This window comes from Lithobates pipiens, unplaced genomic scaffold, assembly GCF_037356315.1.
Source record: "Lithobates pipiens isolate NorthernLeopardFrog02 unplaced genomic scaffold, aLitPip1_a1.2 Scaffold_18, whole genome shotgun sequence".
NCBI lineage: Eukaryota > Metazoa > Chordata > Amphibia > Anura > Ranidae > Lithobates > Lithobates pipiens.
Genome location: NW_027507758.1, coordinates 631,658,925 through 631,686,270, shown reverse-complemented (window position 1 = coordinate 631,686,270; position 27,346 = coordinate 631,658,925). Strand labels below are relative to the sequence as shown.

General features: G+C 45.9%; 1 protein-coding gene across 2 annotated transcripts in view; it reads left to right on the top strand.

Annotated features, from left to right (window-relative positions):
* The window catches only part of LOC143989551 (uncharacterized), a 54,298-nt gene extending 46,096 nt beyond the window's left edge, over positions 1-8,202 (top strand). The window contains exon 10 of one of the 2 annotated variants that reach the window (XM_077489727.1): positions 173-8,202. In XM_077489727.1, the coding sequence (XP_077345853.1) occupies positions 173-1,416 (1,244 nt within the window). In that variant the 3' untranslated portion in view covers positions 1,417-8,202. The remainder of the gene's footprint in view (positions 1-172) is intronic. The other variant, XM_077489728.1, reaches the window with a different exon arrangement.
* The last annotated feature ends 19,144 nt before the right edge of the window (positions 8,203-27,346 follow it).

The window sequence follows — 27,346 nt, the reverse complement described above, 5'->3', positions numbered from 1 at the left end:
TTCATGAATAAAGAAATGATCTGGTAGGAGATCAGAGGACCCATTTACTAGTTACCTTGAGGGGGGGAATTGTAAGATCCTCAGAGACAAAGCTGCCTGATGTTGGCGGAGTCCTGGTTTAGGGGAACCAATCTGATCGTGTCTAGTAATAATCTTTTTATTTCTATTTTAGTAGATGGACGGGAGATGAGGAAAACCTCAGAGGATTGTCTCACTTTGTCTCCAGACTGTAAAGTAGAAGATGAGGACATCACACAGTATAGTCCAGGAGAAAACCCGACTACCTCAAATGTCCATCCGGCACCACACAGTGTAGATGGACCATCGTATTCCTCTTATCCTGAGGAACCTCAGACACTGAGGAATGGTGCCGTCCTTCCAATAGATAAGAGGGTTTCCTGTACTGAGTGCGGGAAGTGTTTTATAAAAAAATCAGACCTTGTTAGACATCGAAGATCTCACACAGTGAAAAAGCCACTTTTCTGTCCTGAGTGCGGGAAATTTTGTTTAAAGAAGTCCCATCTTTACGCACATCTGAGAACTCACACAGGGGAAAAGCCGTATTCCTGTTCAGAGTGTGAGAAATGTTTTTCAGAGAAGTCCAGTCTTATTAAACATCAGAGATATCACACGGGGGAGAAGCCATATTCCTGTCCTGAGTGTGGGAAACGTTTTTCAGAAAAGGCCAAACTTTACATACATCAGAGATCTCACACGGGGGAGAAGCCGTATTCCTGTCCTGATTGTGGGAAATGTTTTTCAGATAAGTCCACAGTTTACACACATCAAAAATCTCACACGGGGGAGAAGCTGTATTCCTGTCCTGAGTGCGATAAATGTTTTTCAGTGAAGTCCAGTCTTTCCATACATCAGAGATCTCACACAGGGGAAAAGCCGTTTTCCTGTCCTGATTGCGATAAATGTTTTGCAGTGAAGTCCAGTCTTTACAGACATCAGAGATCTCACACAGGGGAGAAGCCCTATTCCTGTTCTGAGTGTAGGAATCGTTTTTCATGGAAGTCCAGTCTTATTAAACATCGGAAATCTCACACAGGGGAAAAGCCGTATTGTTGTTCTGAGTGCGGGAAATGTTTTTCAGAGAAGTCCCATCTTTTTAAACATCAGAGATCTCACACGGGGGAGAAGCCGTATTCATGTCCTGAGTGTGGGAAACGTTTTTCATTGGTGTCCAATCTTTACACACATCAAAAATCTCACACGGGTGAGAAGCTGTATTCCTGTCCTGAGTGCGATAAATGTTTTTCAGTGAAGTCAAGTCTTCACAGACATCAGAGATCTCACATTGGGGAGAAGCCGTATTCCTGTCCTGAGTGTGATAAATGTTTTTCAGCGAAGTCCAGTCTTTACAGACATCAGAGAATCTCACACGGAGTAGAAGCCGTATTCCTGCTCTGAGTGTAGGAATCGTTTTTCAGAGAAGTCCAGTCCAGTCCCGTTTTATTAAATATCAGAGCTGTCACACGGGAGAAGCCGTATTGTTGTTCTGAGTGCGGGAAATGTTTTTCAGAGAAGTCCCATCTTTACAGACATCAGAGATCTCACACAGGGGAAAAGTTGATTTCCTGTTCTGAGTATAGGAAATATTTTGTATCAAAAGCACATCTTGTCAACCATCAGAGATCACACACAGGGGGAAAGCCATATTCTTGTCCTGAGTGCGGGAAATGTGTTTCAGTGAAGTGCAATCTTTATAACCATCAGAAATCTCACAAAGAAGAGAAGCCACTCTCCTGTCCTGAGTGAGGGAATTGTTCCTCACTGAAGTCCTTTCTTCCTGTACATCAAGGTATCCACACAACCCTCGAGGTGTATTAGAGCCTTGAGTGTGGGAAATGTCTTCTATATGAATGTTGCTGGACATCACAGCTCTCATGTGGGGAAGAAGCACACCCTGATATACACCTCAGATATACTCCATGGCTGATCTTCATCGTGTAAGAAACAGTTCATATGGAGATCAGAGATCACCAAAGGCATGTATTAAGTGTTGGACATTGATAGCAGTAGAAAAAAAAATTGAGTCATTGGCTAAGTACATTTTGTGGTGTAAGCTTTCCGAGACACTTGGAGATCTATTTTTTAAAATGTATTTGAATGAATGTGAGCAGCATTCATGCATCTGTGACAAGTTCTGGCCATGTCTTATTTCTTTCTTTCTTTTTTTTTTTTATTGTTTATTCTGGGAAAGAGGCCCACATGGACCGCAACATTACAAGAACAGGAATACAACCACGTTAATATAACAGGAACTACATAACTAACATGTATAACGGTACATCTGCTCGCAGTTCACAATGTTCTAGGTATAGAGAACTTATCATTGTGAGGACGTTACTGTTAAAATCTTGTTGTAGATTGAATTTCTCAGTTATACAGTGGCCGTTGTTCTGTCATATACTCCCCTGCCTTGAGGGGAATCGTATGTATTCTTGGGGTGTGGGTTGTAAAGAGTTCTGCGCGCCCATTTCTCTATACAGTATAAGAAGTCAAGGATAGAAGGAAATAGGGGTATTTAATAGAGCGAGGGTAGATAGAAAGTAGTTGGTAGAGTGGAAGGGGGGGACATGGGGAGTGGAGTTGGGAGTGGTCCCACAAACATGGAACTGTGGGGTTTCTCGTCTGACTAATCTTCCTGAAGATTAGGCATTAGTCACACATTACCTATTAAATTAGAGCGTAAGGTTGGTTTTCTTCTTATTATTATTAGGTGTCAGATGTATTTCCTCTTAGGGCCTGGCCTTCATCTGAATATATAAACATGTTCCACAGCTGCCATGTTTTGGAAAATGTTTGAGCTGTGAGTATGAGGTCTTCCATTTTTTGATTTTGTCTATTTTTTGAGCCATAAATGCAATGGTCGGTGGGTGTGGTGATTTCCAGTGGAGTGGAATGCAGGCTTTGGCTGCATAGAGAAGGTGGCGTATCACAGATTTCTTGTAGATACGTTCGGGTGTGTCTGACGCATGTAGGAGGAAAAAAACGGGTTAGTCTGGGATGTTGCCGTCTGTAAATTTTTGTACTATTCTGCGAACTACCTTCCAGAAATTCACCATCCTAGGGCATGACCAAAAAATGTGTAACAGGGTTCCTCTTTCTGTCTGGCAACACCAACGGAGGTCAGATGGTGTGGGGAGAAAGAATTAGTATAGTAGCGATGGGTTTCTATACCATGTTGATAGAATTTTGTAGTTGATTTCCTGAATTTTGGTGCAGATGGTATGTGTGAATCTAAGGATATGGTTTCGTTTGTTAGCACTGAACTGGCAGTCCAGTCCCCTTTCCCACTTGATGAGGCCTGGAGGCTGATACTCTGCAGGAGGTTTATTTAACAGGGTGTAGGTGTGGGAAAGTGTATTCGGTAGAACTCCGAATTCAGTAGAGAATTCCTCCAGTGTTGTGAGGGGTTGGCTATGGTCAGTGGGATGCTATTTGGATCTCAGAAAGTGGCATAATTGAAGTGATCTCAGGAAGTCCAGGCGGAATGGGCCTGTGGGATCTGAGAATTCTGTAATTGTCTTCCAGCGTCCCCCAGAACTAAAGTGGGAGGCTTGGTAGAGGCCCGCATCACTTTGGTTCCGGCACCGCAAAACCAAACTATGGCCTCAGCTAGAACAAGCCCAATCTACCAGCCTGCCTAAGTGTACCACATGATAATAGGTGCAAATGTCCGGCATCGCTATTTTTTTTTGTTGAGCCGTGGTCTTGTTTCGGGCCCATTTGAACTCTATTGTGCCTGCTGATTGTACCTGTTTAAAGTAGCCTGCAGAGATGTGGATGGGTAGGGCTTATAGAAGGTAAAGGAATTTGGGGAGGATGGTCATTTTAAGGATATTACAGGGGCCATACCAGGAATGTAGACCTGTGTGCCATTGGTTAAGTAAAGTCTTAATTTTTTTGGGGGATGAGTGTGCCCAGATATTTTAAACCCTTATTGGTCCATTTTAGATTGAAGCTAGAATGGAGGTGTATGAGCTGTGGCTGTGGTATTCTGACTCCCATCACCTATGACTTGGAGAGATACATTTTTAGATTTGAGTGTGCCATATGTCGCGAATTCTCGTAACAGATTTGGTAGTGATATAGTCAGGTTTGTGATCGAGAACATCAGGTCATCTGTGTAAACCGATACTTTATGTTGTGATTGATTTATTGTAATTCCGGTGATATCTGGGTTCAATCTCACGTGACACAGGAAGGGTTCTAGGGACAGAGCAAAAAGGAGGGGCGAGAGTGGGCATCCCTGTCGTGTCCCCTTGGTAATTGGGAATGAGTCTGAAGTCACGCCGTTGGCTCTAACTCTAGCTGACGGGTCTGAGTATGCCGCAGAGATCCAATTAAGCATATTGCTACCTAATCCTACATGTCTCAGTGCTGCAAACATGAAATTCCAGTTAACTCGGTCAAACGCTTTCTCAGCGTCTGTGCCAATGAAGACGCTTGATGTTTTGGTAATGTTGGCTGTATGTAACAGGTTTAGCACCTTAGTGGTATTGTCTCTGGCTTCTCTGGTCTCTGGTTGGTATGAAGCCCCCCCTGGTGTAGGTGTATCAGGTACGGTAGATTTTGTAGTCTGGAAGCTATTATCTTAGTAAATAATTTAAGGTCGGTATTAAGAAGGGATACTGGTCGGTAGCTTCCACATTGAGCTGGGTCTTTACCGTCTTTGGGAATTACTGATATTTGGGCTTGTAGTGTTTTCCCTTTAATAAGGTCATTGGGTTTAACTAGATGGTTACCTAAAGATGGGAGTAGGGTTTTATAGTATTGGGTAGTGAGGCTATCTGGTCCCGGTGCCTTTCCTGGTTTGGTATTTCCTATAGCCAGTTGAAGCTCAGTTAAAGTGGTTGTATACCCACATTTTTAACTTTTACCTACAGGAAAGCCTATATTAAGGCTTACCTGTAGGTAAAAAAAATATCTCCTAAACCTGTACGGTTTAGGAGATATTCCCCTCGGTATGCGCCGCTGACTGCATCCGGCAGAAGCCGAGCGGCCGGACTGAAATCTCCCACGCGCATGCGCGGGAGTGACGATATCGCGGCTCCGGCCACTCACAGCGCCGGAGCCGCGATACCCGGAAGAAACGCAGAGGGAGCATGTTAGCTCCCTCGGCGTGGATTGGGCCAGATGTCGGGGCCTCGTTCTAAGGTAAGTATTTCATAATGAGCTAGTATGCGGTGCATACTAGCTCATTATGCCTTTTGCTTTGCAGGTTTAAAAAAAAAAATGTGCGGGTTTACTACCGCTTTAATGTGATGGGCCTTCTAATGGGTTGCGTGGTAAAGTGGACATCTGGGAGGAAGCTATGTAGTCTGCCGTTTGCTCTTGGGGGGCTCTTGTGTTGTGTGCAGATTATAGAGAGTTTCATAATACGATTTAAATCCCAGAGTAATTTTGTTGAGGTAGGGATGCTTTTTGTCCCATAGGGCATATGATGTGTTGTATATAATTTGCCATTTTCTGGGTACGTAGGGATTGGGCCAATACTCTCCTGCATTTATTGCCCAACTCATAGAATTTTTTTGCGACAAATTTGAAGCGCCGCCTTGGCTTTAAAGTGTAGGAGATCAGTAATGTGTGTGCGGACAGTGTCAAGGTCATTTTCTAGTGGTCTGGTTGGGGCCTGCTTATGTCTAGTTTCTAGTGTTTGTAATTTGCTTAGGAGGAAGGACAATTGTGCTGATCATTGTCGCTTGATCCTAGATCCATGTTTTATGAGTACACCACGGATCAACACCTTGTGGCCAAGTTTTATTTCATATCATTGGATTAATTTAGTGCCTTTAAAGTCGTATTGCACTATTTTCTACTGATGGAGGTATTTCAGGAAAAATACCATATTATGGTCAGATGGACCTCACCATCATAGGAAATCACTGTGTTATTAAATTAATTAATTTTTCATGGCTGAATGAACGCTTGCCACATTCATTCAATTAATTTTCTACAAGTAGACCCCTTAGTTTCCTTCATAAGGCATGGTTTCATACTCATACCTGAGGATATACTCATAAACTTGCGAGGATTCATTTATTGTCATTGTAGAAACAAATCACAATGAAATTACATTTATAGTAGTCAATGAAGGATATAAAGGGTACGTTTCAGTGAAAAATACACAAAATTTAATTTTAGGGCACACAGATACAATATTTTATACAATTGTTTTGGTAAAGTATAAAATATGAGGTTGTGCTGAGTAAATAGATACCCAACATGTCCATCATTATAATTGTGTGTGTCATTGAAATTATGAAAAACGTTGGGACTCAAAAACATCCCATAGATGACACTTGAACCCTTCCGCTGCCATGGATGTCATACTGACCTACAGAACTGCTTCCAGCTGGCCATACATATGTCTATGGCATTCCCCCTTCTGCTATAAGCTTATGGTCTGCTGAGCTTCCCACCACTCCACAGGTGGTCTACCTGTCCTCTAAGATGGCTCCCCTCAGCTGTAACATCCCCCTACAGCACCGATCCACCTGTGGCTGCTTTTGGCTTCTTCTCTCCTCTCCCACAGGCTTTAGCTGCTGCAGGGGAATCACAGGGTGATCAAAATGTCCAAATACATCCCCTTTGCTGGGACCTTCTACTGATGCCCCAGAGCCCCCTCCCCTGGCCGGCTTCCCCTTCTTCCCCATCTATTGGCTGCAGCTGCTGCTGGGGTTGGAAATCAGTGTGTTGTTCAGGGTGGAAGGTGGGGGGTTTCATGTCATGTTTACCAGCCCCTTCCTGAATGAACACAGTGAGGGATCAGTACCAATCCCTCATGTGTTCATTAATCACTGAAGCATAGTAAAGAGTGTTTACTGTGCTTCAATTTTGTGAATGAATAGGAGCCTCTGTACCGAGTTTTCCTACAAATCGCACCCATAGGGCAATATTGGAGATAAAAGCAGTATTGTCTTCATCAATCACAGCCTGGATATTTCCCAGTACAGGTTGGGGTTATAGTACAATAAGGGCCCCATAGACATGACATGACAGAGACCCTCATAGATATGACTTTGTCATCTGATCTATCAGGAAATTGCCAGATTGGAGGACAGTCTCATGTCTGGGAGGTACCTGCACACAGTGGAGGCTTCTCGGGGGATATTGTGATTGGACAGGTCAGAATACCCCATGGTTTCCCTTCATAAACTGACACTGGGAGGAGTCTGTGTCCTCCTCTCCTCCCCTCTGCATACCATTAAAGTAGACCTGTCAGAAGAGCAATATGTAGAAATTCTGTAAACCATCAGGAGACGGAAAAAGAGGATAAAAGACGATAGGAGAGATGGGACTAAGTGTAGTGATAATACCAGAAGGTGTGAGATTGTTTTAGAAGATCGGTAGCTGTACTGTGCATGGACTCACATCTGTGAGGTTGTGGGAACCCATCCAGGGATCAGACAACCTATCTGAGGAATTGTGGAGAATATGTCTGTCTCCACACTGAAGTCAATGGGTGGTCAGACTTCATGGTCCTCTGGGAATTCCAGATGATCATATACTAAGTAGTATTTGTATCCCGGTAGAGAACGTTCAGCCCAAGACAAAATGAGGATACGATCATAAGAGGCCCTCATAGCAAAAATGGGAACTCTGAAATGTTTTCTTAAGGGGGGTTTTTAAGGGACAAGCAACTCTAAATTACATCAACGCGTTTCATGACTTCATAGTATCACTTTATCAGGACAGGTGTAAGAAGACGATATAAAAATAGGGAATGAAGTAAAAGTCGAGTATATTGTATTATAAAGACCCAAGTCAGATATAATTCATGGACATGACTGAGATTTAGAACATTTAGGATTTGTATTATGTTAGACAAGGTGAAGAGATATATGGAGAGGATGATCAATAGATGGAGAAATATATTTATTATGTCATATAATGGAATGAATAGATCAATAAATTACATCAACCAATCAATAAGATCCATTTCATGTGATTAGATTTATAATTCTGGGCACTGGTTATGTTGGAGGATCAAACCGTGATTACTGGATATTGGAAACATTCTTATTGATCTGATGATTGCTGGCATGGATCCCTGATTGATTATTGCTGGGAATAAAGTCCAATAAAAACAGAGATGTGATAGATTATTGATATAAAATCTCTTAATATTCCATGGAATAAATGTGTAAAATAGTTTTGGATGCGATGTAATAAATCTCTATAAAAAGACTTTGTGGTGTTTGTTAGATCTTTTCTATTCCTCTCTAGGTCTGGATTTCAGGAAGAAGAAACCATTCCTCCGATTTTTATTGGATGGTGAGGAGGGGGAGGGGTTTGGGGTAGTTTTGTACATACAGGAGGTCATATAGAGAATCTGGCTAGTAATTGATGTGTGGATATTTCACTGGAGAGTGCCACTGAAGAGAATTCAGGGCCGGGGTGCACTGCTGGGGCCCGGAGGGTTCTGATTGGACCACCAGTACACGTGTCATATTAATCTGGGGGTGTGCATTCCAACAGTGGGATGATTCTGGAAAGATGAGCTACAGCTGTGCACATGGGTGGTGTCCCCGGGTTTTTACAATGTAGAGGGCGGACCGATGATCAGATCAGAGATGATGACAGATCAGAGTAAGAGATTGGGCCAATGGAGGGAGACCATGAAGTGCAATAGACAATTGTGTCCTTGGGAGGAAAGCAATGATTAACTTAAAATGGAATATCACTCCTCCTGATTTTGCTCAATCCTGCTTTATCTGTAATATAGGGAAGCCCTTGATCTGCATACTCATCTACCAAGCAATACCAGCGTTGTTCTGCTGCTTAGGTGCCACAGCCCAGGTCTCATGCAGCCAACTTCTTTTCTGACATCATCAGGAGCCCAGCCACCTCTTCTGAGTTCAGGCAGCCCCTGATGAAGTACCCAACCTCTTCCCACCAGGAGCTCTGTATCTCTGCTCCTACAGCCTCCTGGGATATGTGATTAGTGTGTGGATGGGTGCAGCATGGTGTGGCGGCAGTAATCACTCTCAGTCCAGTTCAAATAATTGAACTTGTATTGAAGTAATGGCTCAACGTTACAAACAGTGCAGCCGAAGACACCTGATTGGGGCACTCACAGTTCTGTGAGGCAATGTAAGTGGAGCAGGTTCTGATGCACTAACAGTGTCTGCCTCAGAGGGTGGAATGCGGCCTGGCGAGCCTGTACCCAACTTGGGAAGATGCTTATAAAGGATAGCGTGTCTCTGACTTATCCCTACTCATCCAGAACCTTTCTCTACTGCTATTTACTGTCCCTAGCAGGTGGGTAACCTGTCCCTACTCTAACCACTCGCAAAATGCATTCCAAGCCCAGGAGCCAGTGTCTTAACCACTTTCAGACCAGACCATTTTGCTGGCTTAAGACCAGACCACTTTTTGCGATTCGGCACTGCGTGGCTTTAACTGACAATTGCGCGGTCGTGTGACGTGGCTCCCAAACAAAATTGACGTCCTTTTTTTCCCATAAATAGAGCTTTCTTTTGGTGGTATTTGCTCACCCCTGCGGTTTTTATTTTTTGCGCTTTAAACAAAAAAAGCGACAATTTAGAAAAAACACATTATTTTTTTACTTTTTGCTATAATAAATATCCTCCAAAAATGTATACATTTTTTTTCCTCAGTTTAGGCCGATAAGTATTCTTCTACATATTTTTGGTAAAAACGCAATAAGCGATTATTGATTGGTTTTTGCAAAAGTTATAGCGTTTACAAAATAGGGGATAGTTTTATGGCATTTTTATTATTTATTTATTTTTACTTGTAATGGCGGCGATCAGCGATTTTTATTGTGACTGCGACATTACGATGGACACATCGGACATTTTTGGGACCATTGTCATTTATACAGCAATCAGTGCTATACAAATGCCCTGATTCCTGTGTAAATGACACTGGCAGTGAAGGAGTTAACCACTAGGTGGCAGTGTAGGGGCTAGGTGTGCCCTAGGGGCGTGTTGCTAATGGTGTGGGGCCGTGGCTGTGTTGTAGACATCACTGATCTCTGCTCCAATCACAGGGAGCAGAGATCAGTGTCACTGTACTTTAGCATCTCCCCATGAAACGAACGCGGGTATCCCCGCAGTGATCGAGTCCGCGGGACCTGCAATAGGACTCACGGAGGTCCCGACCAGTGCACGCGCGTGATGGCACGGCACCAAATTTAAAGGGACATACCTGTACCCCCTTATGCTTGTCCGTGCCATTCTGCCGGTTAAATAGACTCTGCCTGACCCAAGATGGCCACCAGAGTTACATGGGACAGCTTCCCAGGGACCCAGGAAACTATATAGGCTTCATTTGTTGTGTTTGAATGCCACCTGCATGCCATGTTTATATGTGGAATTACACCCCAAAATCCATTCTGCTGCGTCTCCCAAGTATGGAGATACCACATGTGTGAGATTTCTTGGGAGCCTAGTCATACACAGGAGCACGAAATCCAATGACCCCTTTTGAAAGCCTAAATGTTTGTAATTTCCTAATTTCACTCCCTCACTGACACCCTGAAATGCCAGGATAGAATACTGCCCCCCCAAATTGCCCCTTTTTGGAAAGTAGACACCCCAAGAAATTTGATAAGAGGCATGGTGAGTATTTTGCAGATCACATTTTTTGTCACAAGGTTTTGAAAAATTATTATTATTATACATGATTTATATAGCGCCAACAGTTTACGCAGTGCTTTACCACGTATAGGAGGGACAACACAATTACAGTACAGTTCAATACAAAAGGTACAGGAGGGCCCTGGTCATAGAGCTTACATTCTAAAGGGACGGGGTGGTGGTACAAAAGGTAATAGCTGCAGAGAATGATTTGATGGGGGTGTCTCGGGGACAGTTGTTGTTAGGTGGGTGTGGGTGTGGGATAGGCTTCGCTGAATAAATGAGTTTTCAGGGGTCTCTTAAAGGTGGACAGGGTAGGGGCTGATTGGACACAATGGGGCAGGGAGTTCCAGAAGATGGGAGAGGCTCTGGAGCAGTCCCGAAGGCAAACATGGGAGGAGGTAACAAGGGAGCTAGAGAGCAGGAGGTCCTGGGAGGGGGCGATTTGGGCGATATCTGCAGATAAAGTTGGTGATGTAGATGGGGGCAATTATGTGCATAGCTTTGTATGTTATGGTTAGCATTTTGAGTTTTACATGGTGGGGTAGGGGAAGCCAGTGAAGGTATTGGCAGAGAGGGGCGGCAGTCACGGATCAATTAGTGAGGTGTATTAGTCTAGCAGCAGCATTCATAATAGACTGAAGGGGGGATAGCCTGCTTAAGGGTAGGCCATTAAGGAGAGAGTTGCAGTAGTCAAGGCGGGAAATAATCAAGTTGCTTTGTGGTGTCATTAGTCAGGAAGGGTTGAATTCTGGAGATGTTGGGGAGGTGAAGGCAGCAGGATTTAGCCAGTGATTGGATATGGGGGCTGAAGGAGAAGTCAGAGTCGAGGATTACACCCAGGACCCTGGCATGTGTGGAGGGACCAATGGTTGTGTTGATATTAATGGTGAAGTCAAAGGGGGGGGGCCGTGAAGGAGGAAATATAACAAGCTCAGTTTTAGAAAGATTGAGGAAGTGGTGTGACATCCATACCGATATGTCATTCAGTAAATTTGAGATCCATGAGGAGATTGAGGGGGTGAGTTGAGGAGTGGAGAGATAGATCTGGGTGTTGTTGGCATAGAGGTGGTATTGGAAGCCATGGGAGGTTATCAACTGGCCCAGGGAAGAGCTATAGAGTGAGAATAGGAGGGGCGGAAGGACGGAACCTTGGGGTACCCCAACAGAAAAAGGAAGGGGAACGGAGGAGATGGAGTTGTAAGTGACACTGAAAGTGCGCTGAGATAGGTAGGAGGAGAACCAAGATAAAGCAGAATCACGGAGGCCAAGGGAGTGTAATTTGCTGAGGAGCAGGTGGTCAACTGTGTCAAAGGCAGCAGAGAGGTCTAAAAGTATGAGTATGGAGTATTGGCCGTTGGTTTTAGCAGTTAGTAGGTCATTGGTGAGTTTTAGTAGGGAAGTTTCAGTAGAATGTTGTGGGCAGAAGCCAGACTGTAGGGGGTCGAGAAGGTTGTTGTCCATGAGGTAGCGACTCATTTGGTCATGGACAAGGTGTTCGATGAGCTTGGAGGCAAACGGGTGCAGGGAGATGGGTCTTAAGTTATTCAAACAGGTGGGGTCTAGTGAGGGTTTTTTGAGTATGGGGGTAACCAGTGCCTGTTTGAGCGGGGAAGGAAAGGTGCTGGAGAGAGGGAGAGGTTAATAAAAATGAAAAATAGATTTTCGTTTTCTTTCTTCATTTTCCAAAAACTTGTGGCAAAAAATGAGATCTGCAGAATACTCACCATGCCTCTTATCAAATTCCTTGGGGTGTCTACTTTCTATAAAGGGGTCATAATATGTGCACCGGTAAGGCGTTCTGATGCACAGTTGTGCGCAATAGGAGTGCGCTAAAGCGACGAGCACACAGGGTGTGACCCCTCGCTGACCTATAAAGGAAGTGAGGTAATCAAAACACACTGCTGGTTGGTCTTCAGCTTCCTGTTATTCCCACGTCTGCTCTTGTGATCTGTATTACCCGTTGTGACCCGGATTGCCTCATCAACTTCGCTGATCTTCTCCTGACCCGACCTCTGGCTTGACCTTGGACTCCCCCTTTCTGAACGTGTTTGACCCTCAGCCTGCATCTGGACTTACCTGCTATCTCATGTGATCGACCCCTGGCTTGTCTTTGGATTACCCTTCTGTCTCAGCGTTCCTGGTACTTGTTGTCTTCTGATCTGGACTGTGTTTGACCCCTGGCCTGCCTCCTGGATTCTGCCTTTGCCTTACAGACTTGCTACCATTGCTTCTGGACCTTCCCACGGAACATCACCTTTCAGCTCTGCTCAAGCTACCTGCTGATCCACTAGCAGGTGACTGTCCTACTGGTAGCTTGTGCCTCTTGGCGCAACCACCCTCTGTGCCACCTTCAGGGGTGGTCTGCGCTGAGTCGCAACAGTGACCGCTCTCGGCATCTTAGCCTCGGCGAGTACATTTATATGATACCTGGCATTTTAGGACCTCCAAAACTGTGATAAGTAGCCAAAAAGTGTAATGAGGAAATATTAAAAAGCCTAAAAGGTGCTCATTGGATTTTGGGGTTCTGTACGTAGCTAGACTGCCACATGTGGTATCCCCGTACTCGGGAGAAGTAGTGGAATGTATTTTGGGGTGTAATTCCACATATCCTCATGGCATGTGTATTATATCATTTTGTCGTTTTTGGACATCCAAAAAATTCCTCTTATGCAGCCAACTCACTGCATCTTCCCCATAAGGGAAAAGGGTGACACTCAATTCCCACACTCACCCACAATCTTGTCACTTCTCCCCATGTAGTCTGAACATCCGGGGGGCTACACACAACTATCATTTCAGAAACGTCCCGATCCCACAAGAGATTTAAGGCCTCTAATATGTCCTTTGTAGAGATGGTGGACATCTTGAAGTGGGCCGACTATGATGGGAAGCATGGACCTTACCCAAACCCAAATGTGAGAAAGGCCAAGATCATATCTAAAGTAGTGAGAAGTCTGCACAGGAATTTTGGGGTACGACGATCCAAGGATCAATTGAGGAAACGCTGGTCAGACCTGAAATTGAGGGAGCACGATCAGTACAGAAGGATCAAGAAACTGCTTCTAAAAAGTAAGAATTTGTCGTGTGTCCCTATTATTATTATTATTATTACTTGCATGCTGCTCCATGTGCTTTTGTTTACTGTTGTACAGTTTTAAATGGCTACTTTCATGTTCATGGCACAGTGATCGGTCGTAGTAAACATCATTAGTTTGTCAACTACATACAATGTTTTTGGCAGATACAGGGTTAACTACATTTGGTCATGCTAATTTGTATTAAAAGAAGTTTAGGACATTGTTGTCTAGATGTCTTTGAAACTAGAATGAATTGCAAACTTGATTCAGTGTAATGTAGGGAGAGAACACTCAGCAGCTGTTTACACATCTGTACTCAGGAGCACTAGTGTGGGACACCAAAACAAACTTTTTAGAGTGTCCCACACAGGTACTCCAGTGGATACTTGGGGTGTCTCCATGTGTAAAACTTGTCCAAAAAAGGTAAGTATTCCAGCTTTGGTAAGGGAAAAAAATCATGTCTTCTGTCACAGATCAGCTGCGGAACTGATCTGTGTCTCACCTTTACTGCAGTAGGTCGGCTGGCATCTGTTGTTCCACTAGCTGGTGTTCAGCTCTGTGCACTCTGCAGCTATGGGTGTCGCCCCCCATCACCTGTTGCCTAATATGTTTCCTTCCTGCTACTTCCTGTCCAGCCCCTCATGTGCTTCTCTATTTAAATCCCTTTCTAACCAGCTACTATTGCTTGAACAACATTTGTTTCTGAGCTCCCTTGTGTAACCTGTTTTTCCTGACCCCTCGTGAACTGATCCCTTGTGTACCGGCTTGTTCGGATTACGTTGTCTGCAGCCTGCCCTGACCTTGGCTCTCTATCCGGCTCTCCTTCGCTTCATCCATCCATCCTTGTCTAACAGTGTCTTCTGGTACTTCCCTAGCGAGCAGGGTGAATCCGGGGGTCGTGACCTGGGGTCAGCACGCAGCTAAGTCCAAACCTTCGTGAGAGGGTCCCTGGCGGAACACCGGCTGGCTCATAGATTCCAGGCCCTGGGGGATCCCATGTCATCTGCTCGCCTGTAGGCTCACTGTAAGTAGTACCCTGACAGTTTGTTCAAGCCATGAGCATCTCTGAGAATCGGCCACTGACCAAGGACCAAATGCAACATCTAGTTCAGAGACTTAACTCCCAGCAAGCTAATCAAGAGCAAATAATGCTGGTTCTCCAGGATCTGGCCTCTCGTCTGGATCGTCTGCAACTCGCTGCAACTTCAGCTCCTCCCGTTCCGGCTCCTGCTTCAGTTGCTCCTGTCTTACCTGCTGCACCTGGCAATCCCTGCCTGCATCTGCCATCGCCACCTCGTTTTTCCGGTGATCCTATGGCTTGTCGGGGCTTCATTAATCAGTGTTCCATCCACTTCGAACTTTCCAGCCACCATTTTCCAACTGAGCGCACCAAAGTTGCATATATCATCTCTCTCCGACGATGCTCTAGCTTGGGCTTCTCCACTCTGGGAATCACACGTTCCTATCACCTCTGACCTCCAGCTCTTTTTGGATGCATTTCGGAAAACATTTGATGAGCCCAGCAGAGTGTCTTCGGCTGCTGGAGCCCTCCTTCATCTTCGTCAGCAAGAAATTACAGTCGGCCAATACGCAGTTCAATTCCGTACGCTGGCCGCTGAACTCAAATGGAATAGTGAGGCCCTTACTGCTAACTACTAGTAAGGCCTATCTGACCGTGTCAAGGATGAACTCGCTGGATGCACCACTCCTACCACATTGGATGACTTAATCGCATTGAGCATTCAAATTGACATTCGCTTCCAGGAGTGGGCTCTGGAGAAATCCAGATCCAGTCGTCCCCCTGCTGGCCATCCAGCACAGGTAGTCCAAAGACCGGTGCAGTCATCTCCGTCTTCAACCACTCACGTGTTGGAAGAACCTATGCAGCTTGGGCGAACCCACCTCACTCCAGAGGAACGTGCCCGATGAATGGGATTGGGCTTGTGCCTTTACTGTGGCGATAGAGGACATCTTTTGAACTCCTGTCCAGTCCGTCCGGGAAACTCCAGGGTCTAGGTCACTCGGAGGGAGGTGATCTAGACCGATACGTTAATTTTCCTCGCTTCCCTGGTTTCACCCTTCCCGTGGTTATTCACTGGGCTCAGAATGTCTATCAACTCTCTGCATATGTGGACTCTGGTGCTGCCGGGAATTTCATTGAACAATCTTTAGCTTCCGAGTTGGGCATCGCATTCGTTGCCTTGGCTATACCCCTCTCCGTGACCGCAGTAGATGGCTCCTTCTTGCCTATGAGTCCAATCCGGTTTAAAACCCCTCCTATAGAGTTATGCATTGGGGCTTTGTATAGTGAGAAGATCTCTTTCCTAATTTTACCTAAATCCTCCAGTCCCATCATCCTGGGCCTTCCATGGTTGCAGAAACACTCCCCGCATCTTGACTGGAATTCTGGACAAGTATTGGCTTGGGGTCCTACATGCCAGCAACAATGTATTTTTCAAGGTGCTACCTCCTCCTTCCATTCCTCTTGCTGAGACCTCCACAACTCCCATCTTGCCTGCCCAATATCAATCCTTCCGAGATGTTTTCTGCAAAAAGTCCGCTGATCGCCTTCCTCCTCACAGAGACTTTGACTGCTCCATTGAGCTTTTACCTGGGACCTCTCCTCCCCAAGGCTGAGTCTACCCTCTATCTATCCCCGAGACACAAGCCATGTCTGAATACATTCGGGAAAACCTGCAAAAGGGTTTCATCAGGAAATCTAACTCAGCTGCCAGAGCCGGGTTCTTCTTTGTAGCGAAAAAAGATGGTTCACTCCGTCCATGCATCGACTACAGGGGTCTTAACGCCATCACCGTGAAGAACCAATACCCTCTTCCTTTAATTTCAGAACTCTTTGACAGACTGCGAGGTTCTCATGTTTTTACTAAATTGGATCTTAGAGGGGCCTACAATTTAATAAGAATCCGGAAAGGAGACGAATGGATGACCGCCTTTAACACCAGGGATGGACATTATGAGTATCTTGTGATGCCCTTTGGCTTATGCAATGCCCCAGCGGTCTTCCAAAATTTTGTTAACGAGATCTTTCGCGACCTTCTGTATGTCTGTGTTATTGTAGATCTAGATGATATTATTTTCTCACCAGACTTACCTACCCATCGTCTTCATGTAAAAACTGTGCTACAGCGTCTACGGGACAATTGTCTATATGCAAAATTGGAGAAATGTCTATTTGAACAAACAAAAGTTCAATTTCTGGGCTATATAATCTCATCACAAGGCCTCCTCATGGACCCAGCCAAACTTCGGGCCATCTCCGAGTGGCCCCAGCCCTCTGGTCTTAAAGCCACCCAACGCTTTTTGGGCTTCACCAATTATTATCATCAATTCATTCGTAACTACTCCACCTTGGTGGCCCCTATTACATCTCTCACCCGCAAAGGAGTCAATGCTCGGCTCTGGTCCCCTGAAGCCACTGAAGCTTTCCACAACTCAAGGCAACCTTCCTCTCTGCCCCTATTCTTCTACGCCCGGACATTATTAAACCCTTTTCTTTGAAGGCAGATGCCTCTTTTGTAGGAGTCGGTGCCGTCCTACTCCAAGCTCAACAGGGCAAGTCTCAACCTTGCGGATTCTTTTCCAAGAAGTTTTCTGATGCGGAGAAAAACTATACCATTGGGGACCATGAGCTACTCGCTATTAAACTAGCTCCTCAAGAATGGTGACATCTTCTAGAGGGTTCTCCCCATTGTATTACCATCTATACTGATCATAAAAATCTGCAGTATTTACAATCCGCGAAACGCTTGAACCCACGTCAAGCTCACTGGGCCCTCTTTTTCGCCAGCTTCAATTTTAACATTACTTTCCGTCCAGGTGCCAAGAACCTTCGAGCTGATGCCTTGTCCAGGTCATTTGATGTCAATGATTCTGAGAATCACCTAGATCCTGGTCCCATCATCCCTCCGCATCGTATTCTAGCCACTACTCAGCTCCAGTCTACGTGTGATGGATTAGAACTATAAATCAGTTCTCGGTTATCTGCTGCTATTCCTAATTAAAAAGTATAAATGTGCATGCACATTAGAAGTAAACACTCTCTGAGATATGTTCAGCTCAGGCTACTTCTAAATACTGATTTATTGGTGGGCGGTGTTAATATTTTATACAGAAAGATACGTCATTACTATGTCAGTCTAATTGGTACATCTTATTGGTTACAATACAAGAGAAATGAAGAAACTTGATGCTTGAAGTTTGGTTGAAGCTGGTTCTGTTATCTCGAATGCATTCTTTTAATGCGGGGGATGTAGGGTGTAGACGCCATCTTGGCTCCGCAGAACAGGGTCAATCTGTATGCTACATAATAAGTAAGGAGCATAGAAACATGTATACACATAAGCAAATAGACATTTTCTGATTATCATTATGTACATTGGATTCCTTAACAGTCCCCCCTAAAATGGCTATTTTCTTCTGTCCCTCATCTAAAAGGTCCTCCTCACCTGGCCCATTCTCCTCAGCAACTCTTTTTAAGCTGTATATAGAGTTGGGCAGCAACTAGTTCACTACTCCCCTCGATACAGCTGGAGAAGGGCAATCAGGTGCTATCTACCCCTATAACCCTAGAGGATTGTGAGATTTTGGACAGGGAGTGACTGTAGAGGAGGGAAGGGTTTGTCACCCTCCATCATAAGAGGGTCCTCTTCTTCTTGGTGGAGAAATGTAGGTGGGCTGTTGTCTACAGCCTTGCTCATTAACTTCTTTACGAAAGGTAGAATACAGCATACAATCGGGGGGTAAAAGAACCAGGATTATTAGTACCGTTACCCCTATCTGGGCGAGCACCTTCTGCCACCCACTCATCCAGCTAAAATATTGATCCCATGGGTCTGTAATACCGGAGTTCTTCTTCAACTCCAATGACAAATCTTCTAATTTCTTTATAGCTAAAGTTACTTTACCATTTGGGCCGGTATTATCAGGAATGTAGGTGCAACAGGTTCCCGTTTTTTCTATTTTTACAGACACTTCCTTTCTCAGCTAACAGCATGTCTAAGGCCATCCGGTTCTGGAATGTCATGTAGAAAGTGGGGGGTAACTGGCCAGCAATTCCCTGGCTTTGAATTCATCAGGGACCCCCCTTGGGACCCCTATAGCATCTATGTACACATGAGGGTCAAAGCTTCCGGAGAGAGCTGCTCGCTTCCTCCTCTGACTGTGTGCTGGGTCAGTGTATGTATCAGGGGTATCTTCTGCTAGGATATGGAGGGGCGTAATCACCTTTTCAGGGCACATTCACCGGTCCAGATACCCTCTAATCTGGTCCTATGTTTCAACCCACTGTCCCTCCCAGGAACCACAATTCTGGCCCCAGTAACTGTCTGTAAAACACACATATTACCATCAGGGATGTCTCACCTTACCAACAGGGATGTCACTGTACCAATGGCATTGCCATGAAAGAGTCAATCGGACAAGGTACTATGTCACAGTAATCAAAGGTAAAGGTGGTCACATGTGTACCTGAAGAGTTGTACCAAAATGTAATTATGTTATCATTTTTTTTTTTTGTGATGGTCACCTCCTGGGCCTCCCCCCTAGACCAAACAGAAAAAGGATATGCAGCATGGTCGTCATGAAGTGGGCGGGATCTTGTCCTCGGGGGTGGAGCTTTCTTGCAGTGGTAGGCGTGTATTCAGGTATTCTTCCCGGCCAATTCCACTGAGGTGGCTGTGGTCAGCAAAACTTGGAATGGACCATCATATCTGGGTTCAAGAGAATGTTTTCTCACAAATTTCTTTACCAGCCCCCAATCTCCAGGCAGTAGTTGGTGTGTTCCTGTATCTAATTCAGGATCTGGAATGGAAGAAAACACCTGGACATGCATTTGGGTTAATTCTCGTCATAATGAGGTCACATAATTAGTCAACACATCAGATTGCAACTGTAACTGTTGTGGAAAGTGACAGCCAAGTCTGGGGGCTGAACCAAACTAAATTTTATAAGGGGGATAGGGCATGTTACCCCCGGGGTGTGTGTCTGACACTGAACAGGGCAATGGGCAAACTGTCTGGCCGACTCATGTTAGTCTTTTGGGCCATCTTTAACATCCTGTTTTTCTAGTGTCCCTTTCATCCTTTCTACCTTCCCGCTACTTTGAGGGTGGTAAGGGGTGTGTAGAGCCAACTGAACCCCCAGTGCTGCCCTAATCTTTTGTAAGGGTTGCTCTGAAGGCTGGGCCTGATCGCTCTCTATCACCTCTGGGACCTCAAATCTACATACTATCTCACTCAGTAGTTCCTTAGCTGTGGTCCTGGCAGTCATGTCCACCTCCACTAGGGGGCGTATTCCAATCTGTCACTCCTTTGACATTTGGGAGTGATCAATTTGTATCCTCTGGAAGGGGTATAGAGCTTTTGCCAGGTGCTTCTTCTGTGCCTTTTCTGTACATTCTGGGTTACATTTGTTGCAGATAGTGCATGATCTGCAGAAGTTGTTGGTCAATGAAGTAACTCATAAGTTCATAAGAGTCTTTGTCAAGTGGGCAGCTCCATTTGCCCATTGCACCATGGCTGGGTACATACTCCTGGGTAGACAAGGCTTCTTGCTGCACTCGAATAGTCCATCTCTGAGAGTTCCTCCTCTCCGTTTTCCAGCTTTCCTTCTCATCCGGACTTGCTGCTTCCTATAATTATTTCAGATAAACTCTGTCCAATGGGAGAGTCCGTAGGATAAGCATGGAGTGGTCTTCTTCTACCACCCTGCTGTCCACTTCCCGTGGACCACTGGCTGTCTGTTTGGCAGCTGAATCGGCTAGATTGCCTCGAGCTTCCTTCGAGTTGAGTTTGTTGTGTGCTTTTACTTTTAGAATAGTCAATTGGGTTGGGAGAAGCAGGGCGTCCATCAAGTCCTTGATGGCTGAGCTATGTTTCACAGGTGTTCCTGCAGCCATCAGGAACCCTCTGTCCTTCCAGATAACACCAAAATCATGGGCAACGCTGAAAGCATATCTTGAGTCCGTATGAATGTTGGCTCTTTTTCCCTCTGCCAATTTACATGCTGTAGTAAGTGCTTGCAGCTCTGCCACCTGTGCAGACATCACCGGCGGTAAGGTTTCAGTTTGGAGAACCGAGTTTTCAGTGGTGACCTGGATCCTGCAGGGGTATTTCACTCATGGTGGGGAGATGCGTGGTTTCCAGCCGCATTAGTTCGATGCAGTTATGGGGTGACAAGTCAAGACTCGACTCCTCCTCCTTACCCCCCTTGAGAAGTGGAAGAAGGGTGGTAGGTTTCGGTGTTTGACAACGTAATAGAGTAATGCTGTCTAGAAGGTAGAAACACAGGAGTCTCAAGTGTCTGGCAATGGACAGATGTTTTGGCTGGATCTTGGTGGAGTATGGGAGCAATGTCATGGGGAGCAAGCAGAACGAGGCAGAGTCCGAGAGCCAAGTCCAAAGTTTTGTCAAACAAGGCTTGTGCAGCAAAGACAGCTCACAGACACGATGGGCCTCCTCTTGTTATTGCATCCAGCCGACAGGAATAATATCCTATAGGGCGTAGGCAGATGCCGTGTGATTGGGCGAGTACACCTGTAGCATGTCCCAGATGTTCGGATACAAAGGGCTTGAACCTTTTGTCGTAGTCTGGGAGCCCTAGCGCCAGAGATGGTGTGCTTGAAGGCCTCAAAGTTGGATATTGCTTCAGGAGACATCTGGAAGGGGTCTGATTTCAGGGTATCATACAAAGCTTGCATCAGTAGGGAGCCTTCTGGAATCCATGCTCTGCAATACGAAATTAGTCCAAGGAAGGAATGAAGGGGCTTCTGGCCTTGTGGCAGTGGGATGTCAGAGATTGCTTACACCCTGTCTTCAGTGAGGTGTCTTGTCCCATGGGACAAGACAGTGTCCAAGAACAATTACAGATGTTGAGCACCACTGCAATTTGGGCTTTGAGGCTTCGCAACCCTGTGTGGCAAGATAGCACAACTGGCTTTCTGAGGTGACTTCAACAGTGGGTAAGTCAGCTGCACAGTGGAGAAGGTCATCAACATATTGGAGGAGAGTCACTTCCAGGTGATCCTCTTGTTATATGTCAAGGATGATAGCCGTAGCGTTTGCAAACTAGCTTGGAGAGTTCTGTGCTCCTTCTGGCATAACTGCCCAGGTATACTGTTTATTTTCGTGGGAGAAGGCAAAGAGGTACCTGCAGGAAGGATGCAGGGGTACACTGTAGAATGCATTTGCCAGGTCCACCACAGTGAAGTACTCAGCCATTGGAGGTACAGCTGATAAGGTATGTGGATTTGGCACAATTGGGGTGTCCAACACTGTGACTTCGTTAATTGCTCGCAGATCCTGCACCATCCTGTATCTGTCAGGTTCTCCCTTAGGTGTTTTCTTCTTGACAGGAAAAAGAGGTGTGTTACATGGTGAGGTACAGGGGATCAAGGCCCCATTCTGGACCAAGGCAGCTACATGTTTTGAGATAGCTTCTGATTGAGCCAACTTAAGTGGGTATTGTGGTTTCCGGGCAATGATGCGCCCTCTTTGAGCTTGACTGAAACTGGTGGCACTTTTAAGTGACCAATGTCTTCCGGGCCTGTGGACCATAGACACGCAAGAATTCTGTCAAGTACTTCTTTTGGTATTGAACTTGGAGTTATTGCTTCATGAAGTGTCATCAGGAGAGGCAGAGAACACAAGGCAGATGAGTCTTCCAAGGATAGGGGAGTATGTAACTTCACCCCCCCCCCCCCTTCAGGTGTGAAGATGATTGACGCCTGTAGTCTGGACAGCACATCAGCTCCTTGTAGATTCAAGGGACATGTAGAGGACACCGCGAATCTGGTAAGCAAATCAGGAAATGTCCCCACTTGGAGAGGCTCAGTGAGTGGACTGGAGCGGGGCACCCCATCCACTCCCACGCAGGAAACATCAATAGTGGAAAGGAAAGAATTATCAGGCAGGTCCTCAGCCCTCAACACACTCCTGGCTGCACTCATGTCAATGAGACAAGTGGTAGGTTTTCCTTGTATAGGTAACGTGACCTTTGCTAGGGGTCCCCCAGTCTCATTTGAGGACACTGTCATAAGGGGTGACACGGGTTTTCTCATTTCCTAGCATGAGTTGGGGCGTGGTGGTGGAGGTTCATGTCCACGTTGCACTTCGCGGGATCCCTGTCTTGTCTCAGATGTCTTGGGGCTCTGCGTAGTCTTCTGATGTGACCCCGCTTCCCACAGTTGTAACAGATGATCTTTTCCCTGGTATTGGGCAGTGGTGGTGGACGAGTGTAGGCAGGATCTTCGTCTTGTGTTACCATGAGGGGCGTTGTTTTTTTTTTTCCTTTTTGGTTTTCTATCCCTCTGGCCACCAACAGTAAATTGGACATTTTCATTGAGCGATATTCAGGGCGGGCCACCATCAGGCTTTTTCTGATATCCTGTCTGAGTCCTGAGACAAAAGCAGATGATAACACGTGTGTGTGTGTCTTTTCATAGAGGGAGAAGCCCAGATGTTCAAAGGCCTGTATGAGTCTAGCATGATACTTCTCCACAGACTCCCCTTTATCTTGGGCAATATCTTGGATTGTGGTGGTCTGATCTGCCAATTTCTCCTTTGCCCAGTCGCGGAGTTGTGCACAGAACTCCAAGCCTGAGGTATAAGAAGTGTCACTTGCCAGGCAGGCATCATTGAAGGCTGTCTGCATGACTGGCCAAAAGACATGTCCTGCTTTAATTTGGCATAGGCTGATCAAGTCTCTCCAGGCAGCTGAGTAAGCTTCTTGTATCTGCACTATCCTGCGGTAGAAGAGCATTGGCTGTTTCTCTGGGTCAGGCAGACTTGTCACTAAGGTTGCTGCTTGTGATGGGGTAAAAGCGACATACATCACCGGTGCCCCTTCTGGTAACCGAGACTGGTGTTGGGGGGGGGGGGCTGAGAATGGCACTGTTTCTCATGGTTGTCAGCATATGTTTGCGATCCTCTCGGAACTGTGAGTCCGGAGCCGGATTAGGGGTTAAATCAGCAGGTGGCCTTGCTGCCTGTTGTTGGTCTTCCCACTTGGACACTTCTTCATCATTAACATATCCGGCCTGTGAAGGTAGTGCTTCCATATTAGGGAAAACAGGTGTGTGGTAGGAACCATCCTGGTTTAAAACGGGAAGAACTGGTTATATGCCATGGCTGGGCCTATTGGGTGTACCAAAATGGCCGCCAGCAGGAAGTGCACTGGGCTGTGCCTGAAGTGAGGGCTTGGGTGTACATACATAGTACAATTTGCATCTTTCTTGATTTCCTCTTCTATCCAACCTTCTTTGTGCAATGCCCTTGCCGTCCTGTACCATGCTTCTGCCACATCCAATAAGCCGTTATCACACAGACTCTACTTTGTCTTCTTATCAGCACATGCCATTCCTCTGCTTCTTGCAACATCTTCTCTCCTCTTCTAATATCACATTCTAGCATTCCCTTCTCTCTCTCTCTCTCTCTCTCTCTTTCAGCGGACAGCTTAAGAGGAGAATACAGGAAACAAAGTGGTTAATACTCCTCTGACTGCTGTCTTATCAAAGAATTCCTAGGGTGGGGGCTCACATCCCTGCGAGAGATCTGTCTCCTCGCACACTCCTGACTGTTCGAGGGTCAAAACTAGCACGTCAGAGGTGGTGTGGAGCAGTGGCTTATGGCCCAACTGATCCTTCAGGTAGCCACTTTCTCTCACTGTCACCCTCTTCGTGTATATCAAACAGTAATGGACAAATACACACACAGTACAGGACATGACACCTGACACTCTTTGAACTGCAAAGATAGCTCTCGGGAAAAGCTCACCTGAGTCACAAGACTGCCAAATTCCAGCTAGCCTTCTTTCAAACTGCCCTAATTCACAGTTTGAGATAAACCCTCAGGAAAGCTTTCCCGAGCAGAACATTCATAGACGTTTTGCAAGGCTGCCACATCCGCAAGCCTTCTTTCAAACTGCCCTAATTCACAGTTTGAGATTAACCCTCAGAGGTCCTACACAGCCAACCTCGAGTAACCCCGTCTATAAATGCCTGCAGAATTCCACCCCACCACTAGAGGTAGAAACTAGGGGTGAGGATGGACACACGCCTGCAGCTGCACTTTCAGTCTGCTAAATTTGCAGCCCTTCAGAATGACAGACACTGAACAGATAATAGTCAGCAGAAAACCATTAGCAGGTTCGTTAAAACGGCTTCAGGCGAGAAATAAGTTACCTGCCTCTTTGAACAATCGAAAGGAGCCAACAAGACAAAATCAACCAGTCAAACCAGAGAAGTCGTACAAATGGTAAGGATAAATATGCTTACCGTACTGTTAGGGCTGCGCGCTTAACCCCCTTCTCTGGTCTGGCCAGCCGTTCAGTCCTGGAATGCGGTCTCCCTTCGATTGAAGCCTGAAAGCCCCACGTTGGGCGCCAGTTGTGATGGATTAGAACTATAAATCAGTTCTCGGTTATCTGCTGCTATTCCTAATTAAAAAGTATAAATGTGCATGCACATTAGAAGTAAACACTCTCTGAGATATGTTCAGCTCAGGCTACTTCTAAATACTGATTTATTGGTGGGCGGTGTTAATATTTTATACAGAAAGATACGTCATTACTATGTCAGTCTAATTGGTACATCTTATTGGTTACAATACAAGAGAAATGAAGAAACTTGATGCTTGAAGTTTGGTTGAAGCTGGTTCTGTTATCTCGAATGCATTCTTTTAATGCGGGGGATGTAGGGTGTAGACGCCATCTTGGCTCCGCAGAACAGGGTCAATCTGTATGCTACATAATAAGTAAGGAGCATAGAAACATGTATACACATAAGCAAATAGACATTTTCTGATTATCATTATGTACATTGGATTCCTTAACATACGCAGCCTGCTCCTGGTAAAACTTTTGTAGCTCTTGCACTTCGTCCCAAACTCCTTGCTTGGGCACATGACTCCAAGTTCTCTGGAATACTGGCATACCTCGTACTTGTGATCTTCTTCAGCGTCATTATTGGTGGCCTTCTCTTCATAAGGATGTCAAGGGATATATTCAAGCTTGTACGGTTTGTGTACTATCCAAATCTTCCACTTCTGCCCCTGCTGGGTTGCTTTTGCCCTTACCAGTCCCCGATGTACCTTGGCGCTGTATTGCCATGGATTTTATCTCAGATCTGCCTCCCTCAACAGGTTCTAGTCATCTGGGTAGTGGTGGATCGGTTCTCCAAAATGTGTCACTTGATTCCTCTCCCAGGCCTACCTTCTGCTCCCAGTCTTGCCACAACTTTCATTGAGAAGATCTTTCGTCTTCATGGGATGCCTTCGCATATCGTCTCTGACAGAGGAGTTCAATTTACTGCTCGGTTTTGGAGAGCCTTGGCCAGCTCCTTTGGAATTAAATTGGATTTTTCATCTGCCTTTCATCCCCAGTCCAATGGGCAAACGGAACGCGTCAATCAAAATGTAGAACGTTTTCTCCGTGCCTTCATCTCAGCCCACCAAGATGACTGGGTGGACCTTTTGTCCTGGGCAGAGTTTGCCTTAAACCATCACACCAATGCCAGTTCTGGAAAATCTCCTTTCTTCACAGTTTATGGGCAGTATCCATCTGTTCCCTTTCCTGTTCCCATTTCTCCTGTTGTACCAGCAGCAGCTGAGACCCAAAGGTCCTGCAACTCAATATGGAAAAAAGTCTCTGGGAATCTTCATCTAGCTGCTTCCAGGCATAAAACGGCGGCAGATCGTCATCGCCGTCCGGCTCCTAAGTTCCTGCCTGGCAATAGACTTTGGCTCTCTACCAAGCACATCCGACTCTGGGTACCCTCAATGAAATTTGCCCCTCGCTTCATTGGTCCATTTCCTATTCTCCGTCAGATCAATCCAGTTGCTTTCAAGCTCCGTCTACCTTCTCATCTCAGGATACCCAACACCTTCCATGTCTCCCTGCTCAGGCCACTGGTCCTCAACAGCTTCTCTCGCCCTTCTTCTCACCCGCTCCTGTGGCTGATACCTCGGATCAGTATGAGATTAAAGTAATATTGGACTCCAAGTACTCCCAGGGGAGGCTACCCTATCTCATTGATTGTAAGGGCTATGGTCCGGAGGAGAGGTCTTGGGTTCCTGCCACCAATGTCTCTGCCCCACGTTTGGTGACCAGATTCCATCAGAAATTTCCATCCAAGCCAGCCCCTAGACATATAGGGGGACCTCTTAAGAGGGGAGGGTACTGTCACAGATCAGCTGTGGAGCTGGTCTGTGTCTCACCTTTACTGCAGTAGGTCGGCTGGCATCTGTTGGTCCACTAGCTGGTGTTCAGCTCTGTGAACTCTGCAGCTATGGGTGTCGCTGCCCATCACCTGTTGCCTAATATATGTTTCCTTCCTGCTACTTCCTGTCCAGCCCCTCATTTGCTTCTCTATTTGAATCCCTTTAAAACCAGCTACTATTGCTTGAATAACATTTGTTTCTGAGCTCCCTTGTGTAACCTGTTTTACCTGACCCCTCGTGAACTGATCCCTTGTGTACCAACCCGGCTTGTTCGGATTACGTTGTCTGCAGCCCACCCTGACCTTGGCTCTCTATCCAGCTCTCCTTCACTTCATCCATCCATCCATCCTTGTCTAACAGTGTCTTCTGGTACTTCCCTAGCAGGCAGGGTGAACCCGGGGGTCGTGACCTTGGG